This window comes from Daphnia pulicaria, chromosome 2, assembly GCF_021234035.1.
Source record: "Daphnia pulicaria isolate SC F1-1A chromosome 2, SC_F0-13Bv2, whole genome shotgun sequence".
In the NCBI taxonomy this organism is placed as follows: domain Eukaryota; kingdom Metazoa; phylum Arthropoda; class Branchiopoda; order Diplostraca; family Daphniidae; genus Daphnia; species Daphnia pulicaria.
The window spans coordinates 48708-64114 of record NC_060914.1 but is presented as its reverse complement, the minus strand read 5'-3'; the positions used below and the strand labels follow the sequence as shown (position 1 = coordinate 64114).

General features: G+C 40.0%; 5 protein-coding genes across 11 annotated transcripts; 3 read left to right on the top strand and 2 right to left on the bottom strand.

Moving 5' to 3' along the window:
- On the top strand, window positions 1–1298 carry LOC124326018 (ribosome maturation protein SBDS-like). Its single transcript, XM_046784588.1, has 4 exons — window positions 1–180; window positions 243–573; window positions 635–799; window positions 1083–1298. The coding sequence occupies exons 1-4, from the start codon at window positions 50–52 to the stop codon at window positions 1209–1211; spliced, it is 756 nt and encodes a 251-aa protein (XP_046640544.1). The 5' UTR covers window positions 1–49; the 3' UTR covers window positions 1212–1298.
- On the bottom strand, window positions 1017–6764 carry LOC124326010 (ubiquitin-protein ligase E3B-like). Its single transcript, XM_046784574.1, has 19 exons — window positions 6467–6764; window positions 6278–6406; window positions 6030–6222; window positions 5812–5949; window positions 5556–5744; window positions 5302–5493; window positions 4790–5240; window positions 4556–4727; window positions 4375–4493; window positions 4089–4282; window positions 3860–4005; window positions 3628–3764; window positions 3391–3554; window positions 3184–3331; window positions 2991–3105; window positions 2771–2900; window positions 2540–2704; window positions 2340–2451; window positions 1017–1514 (listed from the first exon to the last, which is right to left on the bottom strand). The coding sequence occupies exons 1-19, from the start codon at window positions 6625–6627 to the stop codon at window positions 1342–1344; spliced, it is 3228 nt and encodes a 1075-aa protein (XP_046640530.1). The 5' UTR covers window positions 6628–6764; the 3' UTR covers window positions 1017–1341.
- Window positions 6765–7502: 738 nt separating this feature from the next.
- On the top strand, window positions 7503–9444 carry LOC124326016 (nuclear transcription factor Y subunit beta-like). Its single transcript, XM_046784586.1, has 6 exons — window positions 7503–7701; window positions 7770–8304; window positions 8367–8420; window positions 8490–8564; window positions 8642–9040; window positions 9112–9444. Exons 1-6 carry the CDS (start codon window positions 7547–7549, stop codon window positions 9316–9318), a joined length of 1425 nt encoding a protein of 474 aa, XP_046640542.1. The 5' UTR covers window positions 7503–7546; the 3' UTR covers window positions 9319–9444.
- On the bottom strand, window positions 9427–13504 carry LOC124326013 (RNA-binding protein cabeza-like). 7 transcript variants are annotated; one of them, XM_046784578.1, is made up of 12 exons: window positions 13390–13504; window positions 12933–13172; window positions 12749–12867; window positions 12622–12689; window positions 11919–11953; window positions 11039–11169; window positions 10846–10975; window positions 10510–10779; window positions 10306–10455; window positions 9984–10097; window positions 9693–9921; window positions 9427–9625 (listed from the first exon to the last, which is right to left on the bottom strand). In XM_046784578.1, exons 1-12 carry the CDS (start codon window positions 13400–13402, stop codon window positions 9592–9594), a joined length of 1533 nt encoding a protein of 510 aa, XP_046640534.1. In that variant the 5' UTR covers window positions 13403–13504; the 3' UTR covers window positions 9427–9591. The 7 variants fall into 7 exon arrangements, with proteins under 7 accessions (XP_046640534.1, XP_046640536.1, XP_046640537.1 ...); XM_046784580.1 differs by having other exon boundaries at window positions 9693–9924; window positions 10327–10455; XM_046784581.1 differs by having other exon boundaries at window positions 10327–10455.
- A 188-nt stretch (window positions 13505–13692) lies between these two features.
- On the top strand, window positions 13693–15054 carry LOC124326017 (DNA repair protein RAD51 homolog 4-like). Its single transcript, XM_046784587.1, has 4 exons — window positions 13693–14045; window positions 14109–14307; window positions 14372–14540; window positions 14656–15054. Exons 1-4 carry the CDS (start codon window positions 13783–13785, stop codon window positions 14976–14978), a joined length of 954 nt encoding a protein of 317 aa, XP_046640543.1. The 5' UTR covers window positions 13693–13782; the 3' UTR covers window positions 14979–15054.
- The last annotated feature ends 353 nt before the right edge of the window (window positions 15055–15407 follow it).

The following is a 15407-nucleotide window of genomic DNA, read 5'->3' as shown; positions in this document are numbered from 1 at the left end:
GTCATTCTATCTTTTTTGTCGGCCACGTTTGTCACACACACAAGTCGAGATGTCTAAAATATTTACCCCAACAAATCAAATTCGTCTAACAAATGTAGCAGTAGTACGAATGAAAAAAGGTGGTAAGCGATACGAAATTGCGTGTTACAAAAATAAAGTCGTATCTTGGAGAAATAAAGTGTAAGTTTGATTTGAATTATATTGTAATTTAGCTTTTGATATCTAAAGTAAATTCCTTATAGTGAAACAGATCTCGACGAAGTTCTTCAAGCGAGAACGGTATTCTCCAATGTTTCCAAAGGCCAAGTTGCTAAAAAAGAAGATCTGATATCTAGTTTTGGAACGGAAGACCAGAATGTCATCTGCCAAGAGATTCTTGCAAAGGGAGAACTGCAGGTGTCTGAGAAAGAGCGTCATGTTCAACAAGACTCCATGCTAAAGGAAATTGCCACAATGGTGTCAGATAAATGTGTTAACCCTGAAACCAAAAGACCCTATCCTGTAACCATGATTGAAAAAGCAATGAAAGACATCCATTTCTCAGTAAAGCCCAACCGAAATTGTAAACAACAGGTTGGTATTATAGGAAAATACCTTTTTTTAATGTTCTTATAAATTATGTTTTATATTTTAGACTCTGGAGGTTATAAAGATGCTGAAGAGTCACATGCCAATTGAGAGGGCTCATATGAGGTTAAGAATTTCTGCTCATAAAGAAGGTAGAAAACTTAAAGAAAAGCTGTCAAAATTGTGTACTAGCATTGAGTCTGAAGAATGGGAGGACAGCACTCTTATTTTGGTAAGCCTGATTTAAAATAGACTTTCAAATTAAATTTTTTTTAAATTTAAAAACAATTTATATAGAACCTTTTTATTTATTATACAGTAGTTTTGGTTTGTATTCTTTTAGTCGGTGATTCAATTATATAGATTGTATACAGTAGAAAGCACATTCTATAAAAGCTTACAATTGCAGGAGAGACAAGCTGCATTAGAAATAAGCAAATGTTTCAGTGTCTCTACTTGTTAAAATTTAAATACGCTCAATGATGTGATTTTTTTTTTTTTTTTTTAAATAATAGGTATGCTTGATCGATCCGGGTAATTTCCGAGAAATTGAAGATCTGGTCAAGTCCGATACAAAAGGTCAAGGGCACATGGAACTGCTTAATTTAAAAGAAGTAACGGAAGGAGAAGAAACGGTAGAATAATTATTTTCCACGCTGTCAGTTGTCGCGAAAGGAAAATATACTGTTTGTTTTTTTGGTGTCAGGCGATCGCCTTACCTATTTGAAAAACGACTGATTTTTTAATTTTTGTTTTAACACGAGCAGAGGTGATTCAAGACAGTTCGAATCCCGTGTTGCTAGTTATGGCATAACGGAGTTTCTCCTTCAACGTACTTCTGCGCTGATAGTTTGGCAGTTTCAGCAAATTGAAGCAAGTAGAAGACGTTGGCAGTCGGTTAATGGGATCTCGCTTTCGAATGGTAAAGAAACCTCGAATAACGCTTCCTGAAAAAGAAATAGCACAAAAGGATCAAATAAAATTAAGGTTTTTGAGTTTTGACAAAAGAATCGAAAACCTAGCTGGTGGTGACGGGGCAACTTAACCGTTATGATGGGAAACTATCATCGTGCTAGTTAAAACGACGTCGACAGGATTAGTCAAATCTAGGTAGCAGGTAGCTGTTAGGCCGGAAATGGGGAGGGGCAATATAAGAAAGCAATTCAAGCGCTCGTGTTTCTATGATAGGTCTGTTTTCAACAGGCTGTGGTCAGATACTGAATTAGGTCAGTGGCCATGAAAAAAAAAATGTAGAAACACGAATAATAATTTCATGGTTCCTTTTGAACGGCTGCAGAAACTGTCCACGCCATTAAAAGTTCAATACTTCACGCCCATAAGTGGCTTGACTCGACACGGATTAAAATGCACAACGACTTTCTTGCTCATAGTGATGAAGGGTAGCAAAGCTCTAAAGGAAAGGAGTTTCGGTCACGCTTGGCAAAGCTTACTTTCTGGCAGGCTATCGCCGCAAACAAAAAAAAAGGGGTTAAGAACAAGGAAAAATCAACTGGGGCGAAAGCACCAGCAAACTTTTTGAGCTAGAATCGGCCGGAAATCAAGCGTGAGATACCGAAACAACCAAAGGCGTCGCCTGCAGGTGCGGCTCAGTGGTATTGTTCTAATGCATGTCACAGCGCACTAATTAGATGTAAAGGGGGGAAGGAAACAATTGAGCTGTGGGGGACTTCCACGCAATCAGAACGGCACTTTTCTTAGAAATAGCCGTTTTGAAACGCCAGTAAAGATTGCAATTCTATACTTGTCCTCACCTATCGTGTCTCCATTATCTTCATCCTCGTTGACTTCCACGCAGCGAATCGAGAAAGGTGGTTGTAGATGAGCAAATCCCAAAAGAGGGGGCTTGGAACAACTAGTCACGAACTGAACAAAATAGTTTGCATGATTGTCAAAACATCGCCTTTGTGATTCAATGAATTCATAAAATATAAAGCCATAGGTACAGACGTACTTTTAAGAAGAGACGCTTTTCCTCTTCGTTGAGGTCATTGTCAAGAATGTCCCACAGCCACGAGATAACACGGTGGTTGTCGTGAAAACCCCCATAATATTGCGTGTGCTTGCGCAAGTCTTTGAAGTTAATCGGCTCCTTGTCGTCGGCAATGAGTCTTTGTATCTAGTCGACCAGTAAGAAAACGCGTTGAAGAATGAATAACACAAGATATAAAACTAAATTCGGAACCTCGGGAGTAGAAAATAGGGAGAGCCATTCAGGGTTGACGAGAGTACGAAATCCTCTCAAGAAAGCCGATGTCTGGTCTCGGATCTGTGTATGCATGCGGAAATGGGCCATTTGGTGGATGTAGGAAATTCTAAATCAGCGAAGAAGAATAATTTAAATCTTCCCGTTCAAGTTCGTTGAATAACACAAAAAATCATTTCCCAATAACAATAGAAATTACTTGTTCTCGTTTGTAACGGGAATAGCCTTGCCCCCGGGTCGTAATTCTTGCGTTATCAATTTCCCCATGAAATCGTCATCTACCGAAAATGTCAGTGACAAGTCGGAAACGTCACCTACGCACGCGGGAAATGGGTTGGGTCAGTTTGAAAACAACATTCATTTTGCGTTTGCCTTTGGGCAACTGATTTTACCTTCATAGCGCTTGATGTAAGTTAAACTACGATATAGTTCCGGGTCCAGAGAAGGCAATTCGTCAAGGGCCGAATATAAAACGCTGTGAGTTTGCCCCAAGACTTGACTGAGGAAAAACGACGCCAAAGGAACGTCAACTGTCGAACCCTTTTTTAAAAGAATTTCAAATGATTGCACGGCCTGACGAACAACGAAGTAAAATATACCTCATAAACTGCTTTTCCGAGTAATTTCCCCGCAAATTCAAACAAATGCAAGTGGTTATCTGTCAAATAGGAAGTGGGCGATGGATAAAGACGTTGGTCCTTAGTCGAACGGAACAAATTGAGGGAAGGGTCAAATAACTTTCGAACCGTTTCCTCGAGAAATTCTGTGTTGTAAATGGTTTAAAAACAAAGAAAAATTATATGAAATCGCAATAAAACATTCGAAGAAGAATTTACCCTTGAAAACTCCATCTTGATCGATGCCCGCTTCATCTAAACCTTGTAAATTAATAAATTTGACTCGAATGATGCCTTTCCATAGTTGCATCGGCAGATCTGCTAACTGCCGGAAAGAGTCCTCCACCATACGCAACCTTCGTCAGTCAGGAAAAAAAAAACCCGGCTCAGATCAATGACATCTAATCTTTTACAAATTGTTATAAAAGCACGCAAGAAAAAGGGAAAAAACCTGTGGACTGTTATCAGGATAGATTGTGGTGATGCCGAAGCTGTTTCAGTCAGCCCCAGGGCATTTTTCTCATTAGAGATATACTTGCGAAATAACAAAACCCGATCTTCCAATGGAATAACGTGAGGCATCTTTTGAAGCAGCAGCTGAAGAGAGACAAAATTGCAAAACAAAAAGGAGATGAATTACTTGTGCGAACGGGAAAAACACATACGTCGCTTCGTTCTACCTGAACAGATTGCCTCCCACGCTCTAGTTCGGCTACGAGAAGTGAGCTCTTCACGTCCTTGACGAGCCAGTGGTCCTTGGGAGCGAATGGACGCCTGCAGTCGCGTCGGTAGACAACCATTAGCAATGTATGAGCTGCGTGAAATAGGTTGTAATTCGATGCCGACGACCCATAGGAATGAAAAGAAGAAGCGTCTGTTGCACGCAGGAAGAAGATACACAAGAAATAATACATATAAACATCAGAAGTCATAAAAATATACATCCGCAGTCGAAATAATGCCTACCGGCCAACCCATTCCAGATGGCTTTGAACATGAAATGATTGAGAAATGAGGAAACATTGCAAAACTCTAACAGCGTGAAGGGCTTTTGCTCTTCGTACATCTCTAGGTCATCCAGAACGCTGTAAAACGAAAAATGAATTTAGAAAGGAAATTATTTCCCTTCGCGTGTGGTAAAACTCACGTAACAAAATGGGTAGTTCCTTCGCAGAAAAGGTGAAGCATCTGACACTCGGGTGAAAGACGCTTGGAATCGACAGACAGTAAATCCAGATAGGTTTTTAACCCATGATTTGGTCCTAATGAACTGATAAAATGCCATAGATTTGGCAGAAAGTTTTCTCTACAGCTGAGTGCTGTAAAGGCGAAATTATAAAGGTCATCTTGGATTCATTGGAAAATAGTTTTTTAAGTTTACCCGTCAAAATATCCATTCGCATCTGAGTCAGAGTAGATAAGGCTGTTTGGTACATTGATGCGACTAGGGCAACCTGTGTGACTTCAGGACTCCCAAGTTTACGAGTGGGGTAGACGACTTGATTGCCTTTGCTGGATTTGCTATTGCCAAGTGCTTTCTTGAAAGCTGTGACCAAATTCTTGTCATCAGGAGTTTCTTTCCGTGGATCCGGATTATTATATTCTTGGCGTTCTGCAACGGGCAAGCAGGCTGTGAGTTGCTGAACCAACGGAGATGTCCATAGAAAACTAAGCTGTTGCTTTATCAAGGGAGTGGTCTCTTGAACGTCCAACATAGAAGTGGATTTTTCGTTGCTAGAAAACCACCCCAAGATAGGATGCCACTGTGTTAAGTTAGATTGCTTTGATTGCACATATCTTTGGCAATGTTCCAAGAGCCTACAAACTAAACACTGAAAAAAAAAGTTCAATTATTGGAATATGCTTATTTCAGTAAATTATCCAATGACTTACAACAAAATTGGGAAAAATTAGATTCTTCAGAGATTCCTCCTCTTCCATTTGAGTCATTTGAATAATGTTTCCTAGTAGGCAAATGGAAAACGTGGCCTCAAGGGTGTGGAATACGATACGAGTGTTTTGTTCAGCGTTCAGAAATTCCAGAATCCGCGTTAAAAGTGCACTTGACTTGAATTGCGATACTGACTGGAAAACATGAAAACAGATATTTAATTTTTAAAATGTTACTGTAGTAGATAAAAATTTACCTCTGGAGTAATTGCTTGAAGGTGAAGAATAAATCCAGGAACGCTAAATATGTTCAGTATGTACAAGGTTAGGAGTCGACTTGAGAATTCAGAAGCTAATAATGGTCTCAAACTCAAGGTCATAATCGCAGAAACGGCCGCGTGTTTAAGATATCTTCGTTGGCCGCATAAACCACGGAGCAATAAGGTCTACACAGATAAATTTAAGTAAAAATAACATATTTGAGATTTTTTGCGTTCAGCTTGATCAACTTACCTTTAGTACAGGGTAATAATTGAGAGACACAAGGTGACCCATAACATTGTTGCATAACTGTTGCATACCATTTTTTAACGTTTCCGGTAGTTTCCCACTATTTAAAATTTTCCAAGCTGTGATGGATGTGAAACTTATCTGTTCATTAAAAAAAAATAACACAGATTAGCTATGCTATAGATATATATATATCAGGTTTCTGAAACAGGTTTTATTACCAACAAGTGTAGATATATTGTTAACTGTTTGGAATCATGGGGAGATTCAGGTTTTAGTTGTTCCATCATGCAAAGGCATAGTTCCAAAACTTTTTTCAAATGGTTAATCCATGAAACTGCATGCTCTTTATTTAGTGCCACTCCTACACAGCTCAACTTGGGTGATTCTTGCTCCAGGCTCGCAATTAGATATCTAAGTTGAAAAGTGTGTCAAGTAATTTTGCATCACAAGGCTAATAAAAATTTACCTGCAATATATTTCCAATCTTTCCTTGTCTTTTGTGGGGTCAAAAGTTTTAATTACTTTTCTACTTATTTTAAATGCATCTATGGACAAAAGTTTGCTTGTCTCCGAAAACGCAGCATCAAATTGCAATCTGTGGAGAGTTTAAGAAATGTCTAGAACCAAAATTACACTCATACTTTAGTCTTCATACCTGACTTCTCTCCATAATTTAATACGACAAAGCCACCCACGAACCATTCGCTGAATCTTGATGGCTGATTCGTTCTGTGATTTTGCATTCTGTCTTATTTCTCTGGCAGTTCTTGCTTGATTCAAGAAGGCATCTTTAGACGGTGCGACACCAGTGAACATTTCGACTGAATTACTAAACTAATCGAATACTCTACAAAGAATTCCTGGGTAAATTGTCAAATGAGAAATCAAAACAAACACGTAAATATTGTATGGGGTATTCCACTTTCGAGTCGACTGCAAGAATTGGTTCATCGATTGCATAATTTTTCTAACAACGATATGCGATACACCAAAACTATCGATAGTTGATACTTTTGCGTTTTTTTTTTTTTTTTTTTTATACAATCTTCTCTTACAACCTTTTCTTCTTTTTTTTTCAAGATATTTAGACATATGTTTTTAAAAACTCGGGTTTCGACTCGACCAAGCAGGTAATCTCTTGACGCGCCTTCTACATTGGCGCCACCCCATGCACTAGCTTAAAAAACTTTTTTTTTGTTAAAAGAAGCATTTTGTTGGTAATACGATTAAATCGGAGCTAACTACCTTCAGATGGAAATAAAATTTGAAATATTGAAAGGGAAATCTAAACGAAAGGCAAGGTGAGAGTAGTGCATTTTTTTTTTAAATTATAAAGAACCAAATCTGTAACAGTGATTTTTTGGTTATGTAGCCTACGTAGGCCTACCCGAACAAAACGATGGGTATATTTTGGTTTTCTATGAATTTTTTAACTGTATAATCCACAAAGAAAGGAGATCTAAAATTATTGCTTCTAGATCATGTCCTAGATAAGTTAAGAGGGTCACAACAGCCTACGAAGGTTATTGACCGTCGACCGTTAGTTTTGGGTCTTCCTTGAGGACGACCTTTGATCCACTTCCAGACTTGACCTGTGCCTATGACCAACAGAAAAAGGCAGTTATGGGGTAAAAGAGGGGGCTGAGTTTAAGAAACAGGAAGTAACTCTACCTGAAGAGAAAACGGTGAGATAGGGGCTCTGGACTCACAGTCACAATCAGAAATTCGTCCGGAGATGACCCGTCTGAAGCAACTCACAATAACGTGCCTGATGGTAGTAGTAGCGAGCGCTTTGTCTCCTACTGCTCCTCATGATCAACCTTATTCTTCAATAAACTTTTACGGAAAAAGACCTCAACCAGTTTTCCAACAAGAAACTCCGATCCCAAGGTAGTATTACATGAATTGTTATTTCTATTATTTTTGAAAGAAACGTTATCACAGTTTAACTTATCCAGCACTGAACCAAGCGCAAACGACGAACTCCTCTCTCACTCTCTTGGAGCAGCTAAAGTAATTATTCGACCAGTTTCACAGCTGTCAACTCTAGCACCACTCCAAAGTCAACAACAAGAAAATGATAACAAAGCTGACGGGTGTAAATGCGAACCGATTAACTCTTGCCCCATTGAGCTGATGGATTTCCGTTTCGCTGTCAGCTGCGAGTATGGAACTGTCCGTTGCTGTCGTCCACTGGAACCTGTTCTCATTAAAGAAACGACGACTAGTAAGCCAATGGTGGTGACTCCAGCTTCGACACTAAAGTGGCCAAGAAAGTCGTGCAGGTGTAAGCCCCGCAAAGAGTGCGATGAACAAGCAATTGACAGGAAATCCGAAATAGGCTGCAGTGCTGGTAATGTTCGTTGCTGTGAAACGGGAGCCAATACTGGAAATTCTAAAACAGAAGCTAGCCCCGATGCTCACGTCCTGGGGGGCAACAGCTTTCGACCTGTCCAACTGCCTTTCCTAAAAATGCCGCAGCCAGCAGACGAGGTAAAGAAAATTTCAAATAAATAAATAGTCTCGATGTTAATTATATTAAAATCACTTTGTAGAGAATATCTGAGCACGAACCGCGACCTACTGATCAAGAACTTCAGCCCATAGAGGTGAGTACATTTAATGTGGTAGCTGATGGATCGAAGAATAATTTATTAAATATTATTTTTTACCTCCAGCCAATCCAGAATACTGTGCTAACACCTGAAAACGTTTCCTCGGAAGATCCCCTATTGGCAACGACTACTGAGAAGGTGCAATTAAAAACTTGTTTCTTTCACTCAAGTAAACAATAAAATAATCGTTTCTGTTGAATGATTTTCTTAATCAGGAACAAGAAGAAATTCAAGAACAATTAGAGGAACAGCAAAACAAAACACCGTTGGCCATTCAACAATTCAAGCCAAGCCAACCTCTAAGCCCGACTCAACAGCAAATCAATCCGCAATTTGCAGTTCCGATCCATCAATCGAATCCACCAATCAGAAACCCCGCGTTCAATAGTTTCCCTTTGAACCAAAATCAAAACCCGTCTCTAGGATCCCAACTACAGCAACCGCCCCGTAATCAACCAACAATCGGCATTCCTTTCCAACAACTCCAACCACCAATCCGCCCCATGAATTCAAACTTCCGCCCATCAAATACCGTTGAAGTAAATGCGCACCAACTTGGTCAGCCAATTCATAACCCATTCCAACCAAGCTTTCCAATGGGTCCACCTCCAATGGTAGGACAATTCCAGAATTGTACTCTTGAAAAATGAAAGAACATTTTAATTAATTCAATTACATCATTTAGATTCAACAGGGCGCCGAAAAACCCTTCAATTTCCAGTCACCTATGGGAACACCTAACTTTAATCAACAGCCTCCTCAACGCAGACCAGCAATGCCGACTCAACCGAACACCTTCCCACAACAGCAGTTCCAGCGTCCACCACCACCACCTGCATCAGCAAGTGGCGGAGGCTTCTTCAGTAGTTTAATGAACATGTTCGGCAACTAGATTCTAAAATGCGTTACTCATCGACTAATTTATACTCCTAAACTACAATCGAATTTTATTCCTAATTTATACTATTTCCCCGACGTTTCCTGAATCAATAAAAACTAGTTTTTGAAAGTTGAAAAAGTTGTATTATTACGGCTTCAACGTGACTTGATAGAAGAGAAAAATGGAACATTCATCTTCTTTTCAAGCCAACTGTCACACGAGACCAAAACAAACTTAGAACACAATAGATACAGTAAAAAAGAATGACGGTTACTTGCACCAAATCTAGTACGGCCTTGATCGATCACGTCCGCGGTCACTATTTACAAAAACAAAACAGTAAATTTGAATTCTTTTTCACTTAAATAATTTGAAGTCTATATTACCCGAATGATGGGCCACCGCCACCACCTCGTCCACCACGATCGCCGTATCCACCTCGATCGCCACCTCTTCCGCCACGGAAGCCTCCGCGATCACCGTATCCTCCTCGGCCACCCCCGCCGCCACCACCTCCACTGTAACCACCACGATCACCACCTCTTCCGCCTCGATCACCAAACCCGCCGCGATCTCCGAATCCGCCTCGCCCACCTCCACGACTGAATCCTCCATCTTCTTATAAAACAAAGAATACGTGTTAGATGAAAGTTAATCAAACTATGAATTTGTATTACCATCATCTCCTCTACCGCCACGGAATCCACCTCTTGATGGGCCATCACTTCCGCGTCCTCCACGGCTTCCACCACGTCCGAAACCACCCCCTCGGCTTCCACGGTCATCATCATCTATAAAAAGAAATTCACGAAAACGCATTAGAAGCGCCATACTCAATGAGCAGTGGAAAACTAATGTTGAATCCCAATCATGCTTTTCAAGTGATACAGACTTTTGCCTTCATATCCAAATTAAAATCGTTATAACCCAAAAGGCAAGTCAAGTCTGAATCACTCAAGGATCGTCCATTAAAAAAGTATGATTGGAATTATATATAACCACTAGAAGCTCCACCGCCACCTTGAGGTCCAGATCCACCAGTCAAATCCGATCTTGGAGCTTTGCAGCGATTGCATTCAGAGCGCCAAGCAAAATTGGTGTTCCCGCAAGCAGATTCGGCACAGCGCCAATCACCGTCTCGGCCAGGACCTATTTCAATTGCATAATTTAGCCAAGAAAGCAAATATCATTGATTAATCATACCGCCAGATGGGGGCCCACCTCCTCCACGTCCGCCGCGATCACTTCCACCACGATCACCTCCTCCTCCTCGAGGTCCACCTCGTCCCCCGTAGCCTCCTCCGTTACTATCGCGACCACCTCCCCCGAAGCCTCCTCCTCCGCCACCTCCCCCAAATCCGCCGCCTCCGCGTGCGCCACCCCCGCCACGACCTCCACGGAAGCCTCCAGGGAAGTTGTTTTTCCTCGTAGCCATAGAGACTTTCAGCACTGGTCCGTTATTAAATGGCTGGCCTGTATTACACACAAGAATAAAGCTATCAAGAAAGAAAACACATAATAATAATACAAGTTACGAACCATGGAACCACTGGATTGCAGCATTAGCGGCGCTAGGATCGTCGTAGGTGATTGTTGCTTCTCCTTTGGGAGCGCCAGTGTCACGATCTTTGAACAACCAGATTTTAGGTTTGCCAGTTTTCTTGTCAATCTATCGAGACAAAAGAATGAAGATTATTAAAACGAAAAATGTAAATTTGGATGTTTTTCATACTTTAATAACACCAATCGAACCAAAGAAGGTTTCGATCTCGGTCTCGGTCACACTTTCAGGAAGACCCGAAACAAACACGCTGTCGTCCATAACAATACGGTCATCAGCAACGGCTCCTGGTGCAGCTCCACCTTGTCAACGAAACATACATTAAAGATTAAATGCAGGTACTCACAATTGAAATAAACGGCGGCAGGAAACAAGTCCCACAGTTGGGTTAGGATGTGCTAAATGCTATAGTCGGACCGTTCACCAAACTTTCCATGAGTAAATTTAACCTTTAGCCGATTTCTCTCCCCACTTTTTCACTTCCTTTGTTCTTACCCTTTACAGGACCAGTTTCAATTGACCTGTTCACGTTACAGATACACCCGTAGGTTTTCTGGACTCATTTCTTTAAACCACTCACACACCATTTTTGTTGGGGATTCTTTACACACAACCTTTTGGAATTTTTTAAAGAAAAAACCACCAATTTCTGGTGGAAATAAGTTTTTTTTTTACCCAACACACCACTTAAAGACTAGAACCACACGTTCGGCCTCTTTCGGGGTTTAAATTCATGGAAAGTGGCTGACAATTGACTGAAATACCGTAGCATACAAAGGTAACATTCTCCAGGTATATCACTGTACACGCAGAAAGTCTGAAACTCTTTTATCAAAGAGTTAAGAAATTCTGTACCGTAGATTCGTAAATATGCACAAGGAGATTTGATAAGAATAAAGATGGAGATAGAGTATTTTGCTTGATACTTGCACCAACAGGAATGCCATTTGGATGTCGAAGATTTTTCACCACCACAACGGCAAGATTGTGACAAACCGTACCAGAAGTAGACACAGTAAGAAAGGCATCGTTAGATGAACCTTTGAATTACCTTTGGGAAACCCGTCTCTGCTTCCAGCGTTATGACTGCAATAGCCAGAAAGATACATTTTGCTATACCCTGTCTTTGACACCAAATTGGCTAAGATGCATTTGCCATCTTGCTTTCAAATTATTATGGAACACAATATGATATAACTTATGCAAATAATACTATTCAAAAAATTCGAAATTTACTACAAATAAGAATTTTTAAAAAAAAAACATGAAGTAAAACAAATCAAACAATAACAAATTACCAAAACACCATGTTTACTACTTTTCAAAATTTACTACTTTCTTTTCAATAACCACTGTTGGGTCTTGGGTGCACTTGGCACAGTATAACCATTGTAAACTGTTACATGTGACGTTCACATTACCAAATTCCGCGTATTTAAAAATGGATAAACTTCTTATACCATCAATACGATACAACCACATTAAGATATTCGTATTTTACTCGAATCACAACACTGTTTTTTGCTCCACCGAAGTGAAAACCGTGAGTACCCATTTGTTAAACCCGAATGACTTTGAGCATACTAAGCTTTTACGTAATACCAAAACATTGTTTTAAAGATACCAATGGACCCAAACTTTCGTATTCTTGAACGTAATTTGAAATTTCCCTTCTACTGGTTGTAACCTTTAATCAAACTGTACACTTAATTTTTCTACACTATCTTAACAGCTATTTGAATAACAAAACTCACCTGAATCCTCCCCCTCCTCCACTTCGATCACCTCTATCGCCGCCGTAACCACCTCCGCCACCACCACCTGATATGATAACATCAAGTTAAATTTGCTAAATAAAATAGGCTAGGACAAAGTATAATTACCGCCATAAGCTGCTGATCCACCATATGATCCTGCATTGTCATAACTTGATCCACCACCACCACCACCTCCATAAGCTGTCTGTTCGCCATAGGCACTATAACCAGCACTGCTGCTTCCTGTAGTAAAATTGTATGTGTTGATCGAAATATTAGAAATGATGAAATGTTATAAGTTAACAAACCTGACGGATATGCAGTGGATGGTGCACCACCAGCACCACCTTGTTGAGTGCTGTAGCCGCCAACTGGGCCATCACCACCAGAATACCCAGAGTATGGTGCTGCGCTTTGACCTTGGTTTCCCCATCCACCGCTTACAGGGGCACCAGAAGGAGGACCTCCATAGGCAGGTGCAGCCTGATCGTAACTGCTGTAGCCACCATAGGCACCACCACCACCACCTCCTCCAGAATATCCATATTCTGTAAATAGGAAATAAGATGACTATGAGTCCTTTTTATAGATGGGATATTGATTCCCAGACAAGCTTGGGCAACAACATGGTATAGACAAGGTTATAAGTTGACGTACGTATAACTCTAAACAAACAGTTTTCGAAATGCCAACAACAATCATTTCTCTAAATTTGTTGTCAAATCAATTTTTAGGTTAATTTAACAATTAAAACATGAAACTTACGATTGTCTCCCATGGTTTTGTTACAATAACGTCAGAACGAGATGACTATAGAAAATGCCGACTCTCCCTGTTCCGGTTAAGCTTGGGTAATGGGCGCTACAGAGCTGCCTAATCGTTGAAATAGTAAAGATTCAAATATAAAAAAATATATATATATTTTAGTTTAGGTTGTTTATAATATTCTTGAAATATCCCTGAATTTAGTTCAAACATTAAATATTAATATGGTGTTTATTTAATTCTAATTTAATGACTTTTCAGCAGCTTTTCCGTTAAAATAAAAGTGTTAATTGAAACTATTGGCAACTCCCTTGACATTCTCCATTTTTCAAACTTGAGCAGACTTAAATTTGTTTTTGATCGTTTTGTTTGTTTTGCTTTCTTTTTTATTTCATGAATCTTTTATCGGAAAGTGTCAGTCCCTTACTGACAAAAGAAAAACTAGAATTACTGAAATCCCATAAAATTTTAACTACCCTTGATTTTGTGCAGTACAACAATGACAAAATGGCTAACTTGATTGTTCAAAATGTCAGTGAAATTATCAAAATCAAAGATAAAATCTTAGCTTCCAACAACAGCAAACCCATGAGAGGAGACAAAATGTATGACATGATGTTGAAGAGAACAGTTGTTATTAATAGTGGAATCGAGATGTAATCAAGTTTTCAAAATAATTGTCTACATATTAATTCCCTAAATTTTGTTCTATAAGATAGTGTTGATAGAATGTTCCATGGAGGAATTCCAAGTGGGAGACTGGTAGAAGTTTATGGAGATTCTGGTTCTGGAAAGACTCAATTAGCCTTACACTTGACAGCAAATACTGCTCTAAAGTTACAGTATGAAGTTTGTTACATCACTACTGGTGATGCAAATCCTAAACGAATCCTAGATATCATGCAAAATTTAGACAAAGTTTGCAACAAAAATTATGGTTATTTTGTTAATTTTGGCAAATGACAGAGGTTTCTTTCTCTAGGATGGTGATTATGTGAAGAGTTTAGAAAGGATTACATTCTGCCACATACATGATGTCTATCAACTGTTGGAAATGCTGTGGACTCCAGAAATGAAAAGATACCAACTTGTCATCATTGACAGTCTAGCCACTTTATTCTTACCCATACGTGGGGACGCATTTAACGACTGTATGTACATAAAAATGACTTATCATCAGTTAATTAAACCCTCGAGTGCCGAAAACATATGGGGCATGGACACCTTTGAGACTTAATCCAACTTTATGTTTTGTTTGTATTGCAGCCATCAGTTTACTGAACAAAGTGGCCAGTGATTTGAAACGACTGGCTGTGGTGCATCAATGTGTCGTTCTTGTTGTCAATCACGTCTCCAGGTGGTCGCGGGAAGGAACATCTGAAGCGCAAGGAGCAACTTTGCCGACGCCATTCCTCGGCCGTTACTGGTGCAGTGTACCTTCCTTGAGGCTGTACATCAAACACCTGAGCGACAACCAATTCGAATTAACTGTCGTGAAAAACGTTTATAGTGCTGAACCCGGTCCCAAATGTTCCTTTAGTTACTTTTTTGGAAACGGAGATACTCACCAGGGCAAGTCTAATATCTGATGATCGTATTACACTGTAACCAGTCCTTGTGTGCTGATACCTAGAAGTCAAATACACAAATGAGTATCCTTTTGTAGTTAAACAGTCTCAAATTTTTTTCTCCCACGAATCTTTGTGAATGGGCCTATAGACGAGAAGGAAAGTTTCCCTGGACTCTCTGAAAGAGTTGTAGAAAAGGGAAGTCGCTCTCCATCCAGTGATCGATCGTACTATACGTGATGTTGTGCGAAAGAACATGAGGACGTAAAAAGGAAGAACTAATCTTTCGCCAGTTTCGAGTTGAAGAAAACATTACACCCCTGGTGCTGCCAAAACCGGCTGCTGCCGAGGTATCATCGTGTGGACAAACGTTTGTGTAAGGGAAGAAATTTCACGGAAACCATCACTAACCCAGCGTGCGGTCCTCCTCCCCCTCCATCGGCTACTCTT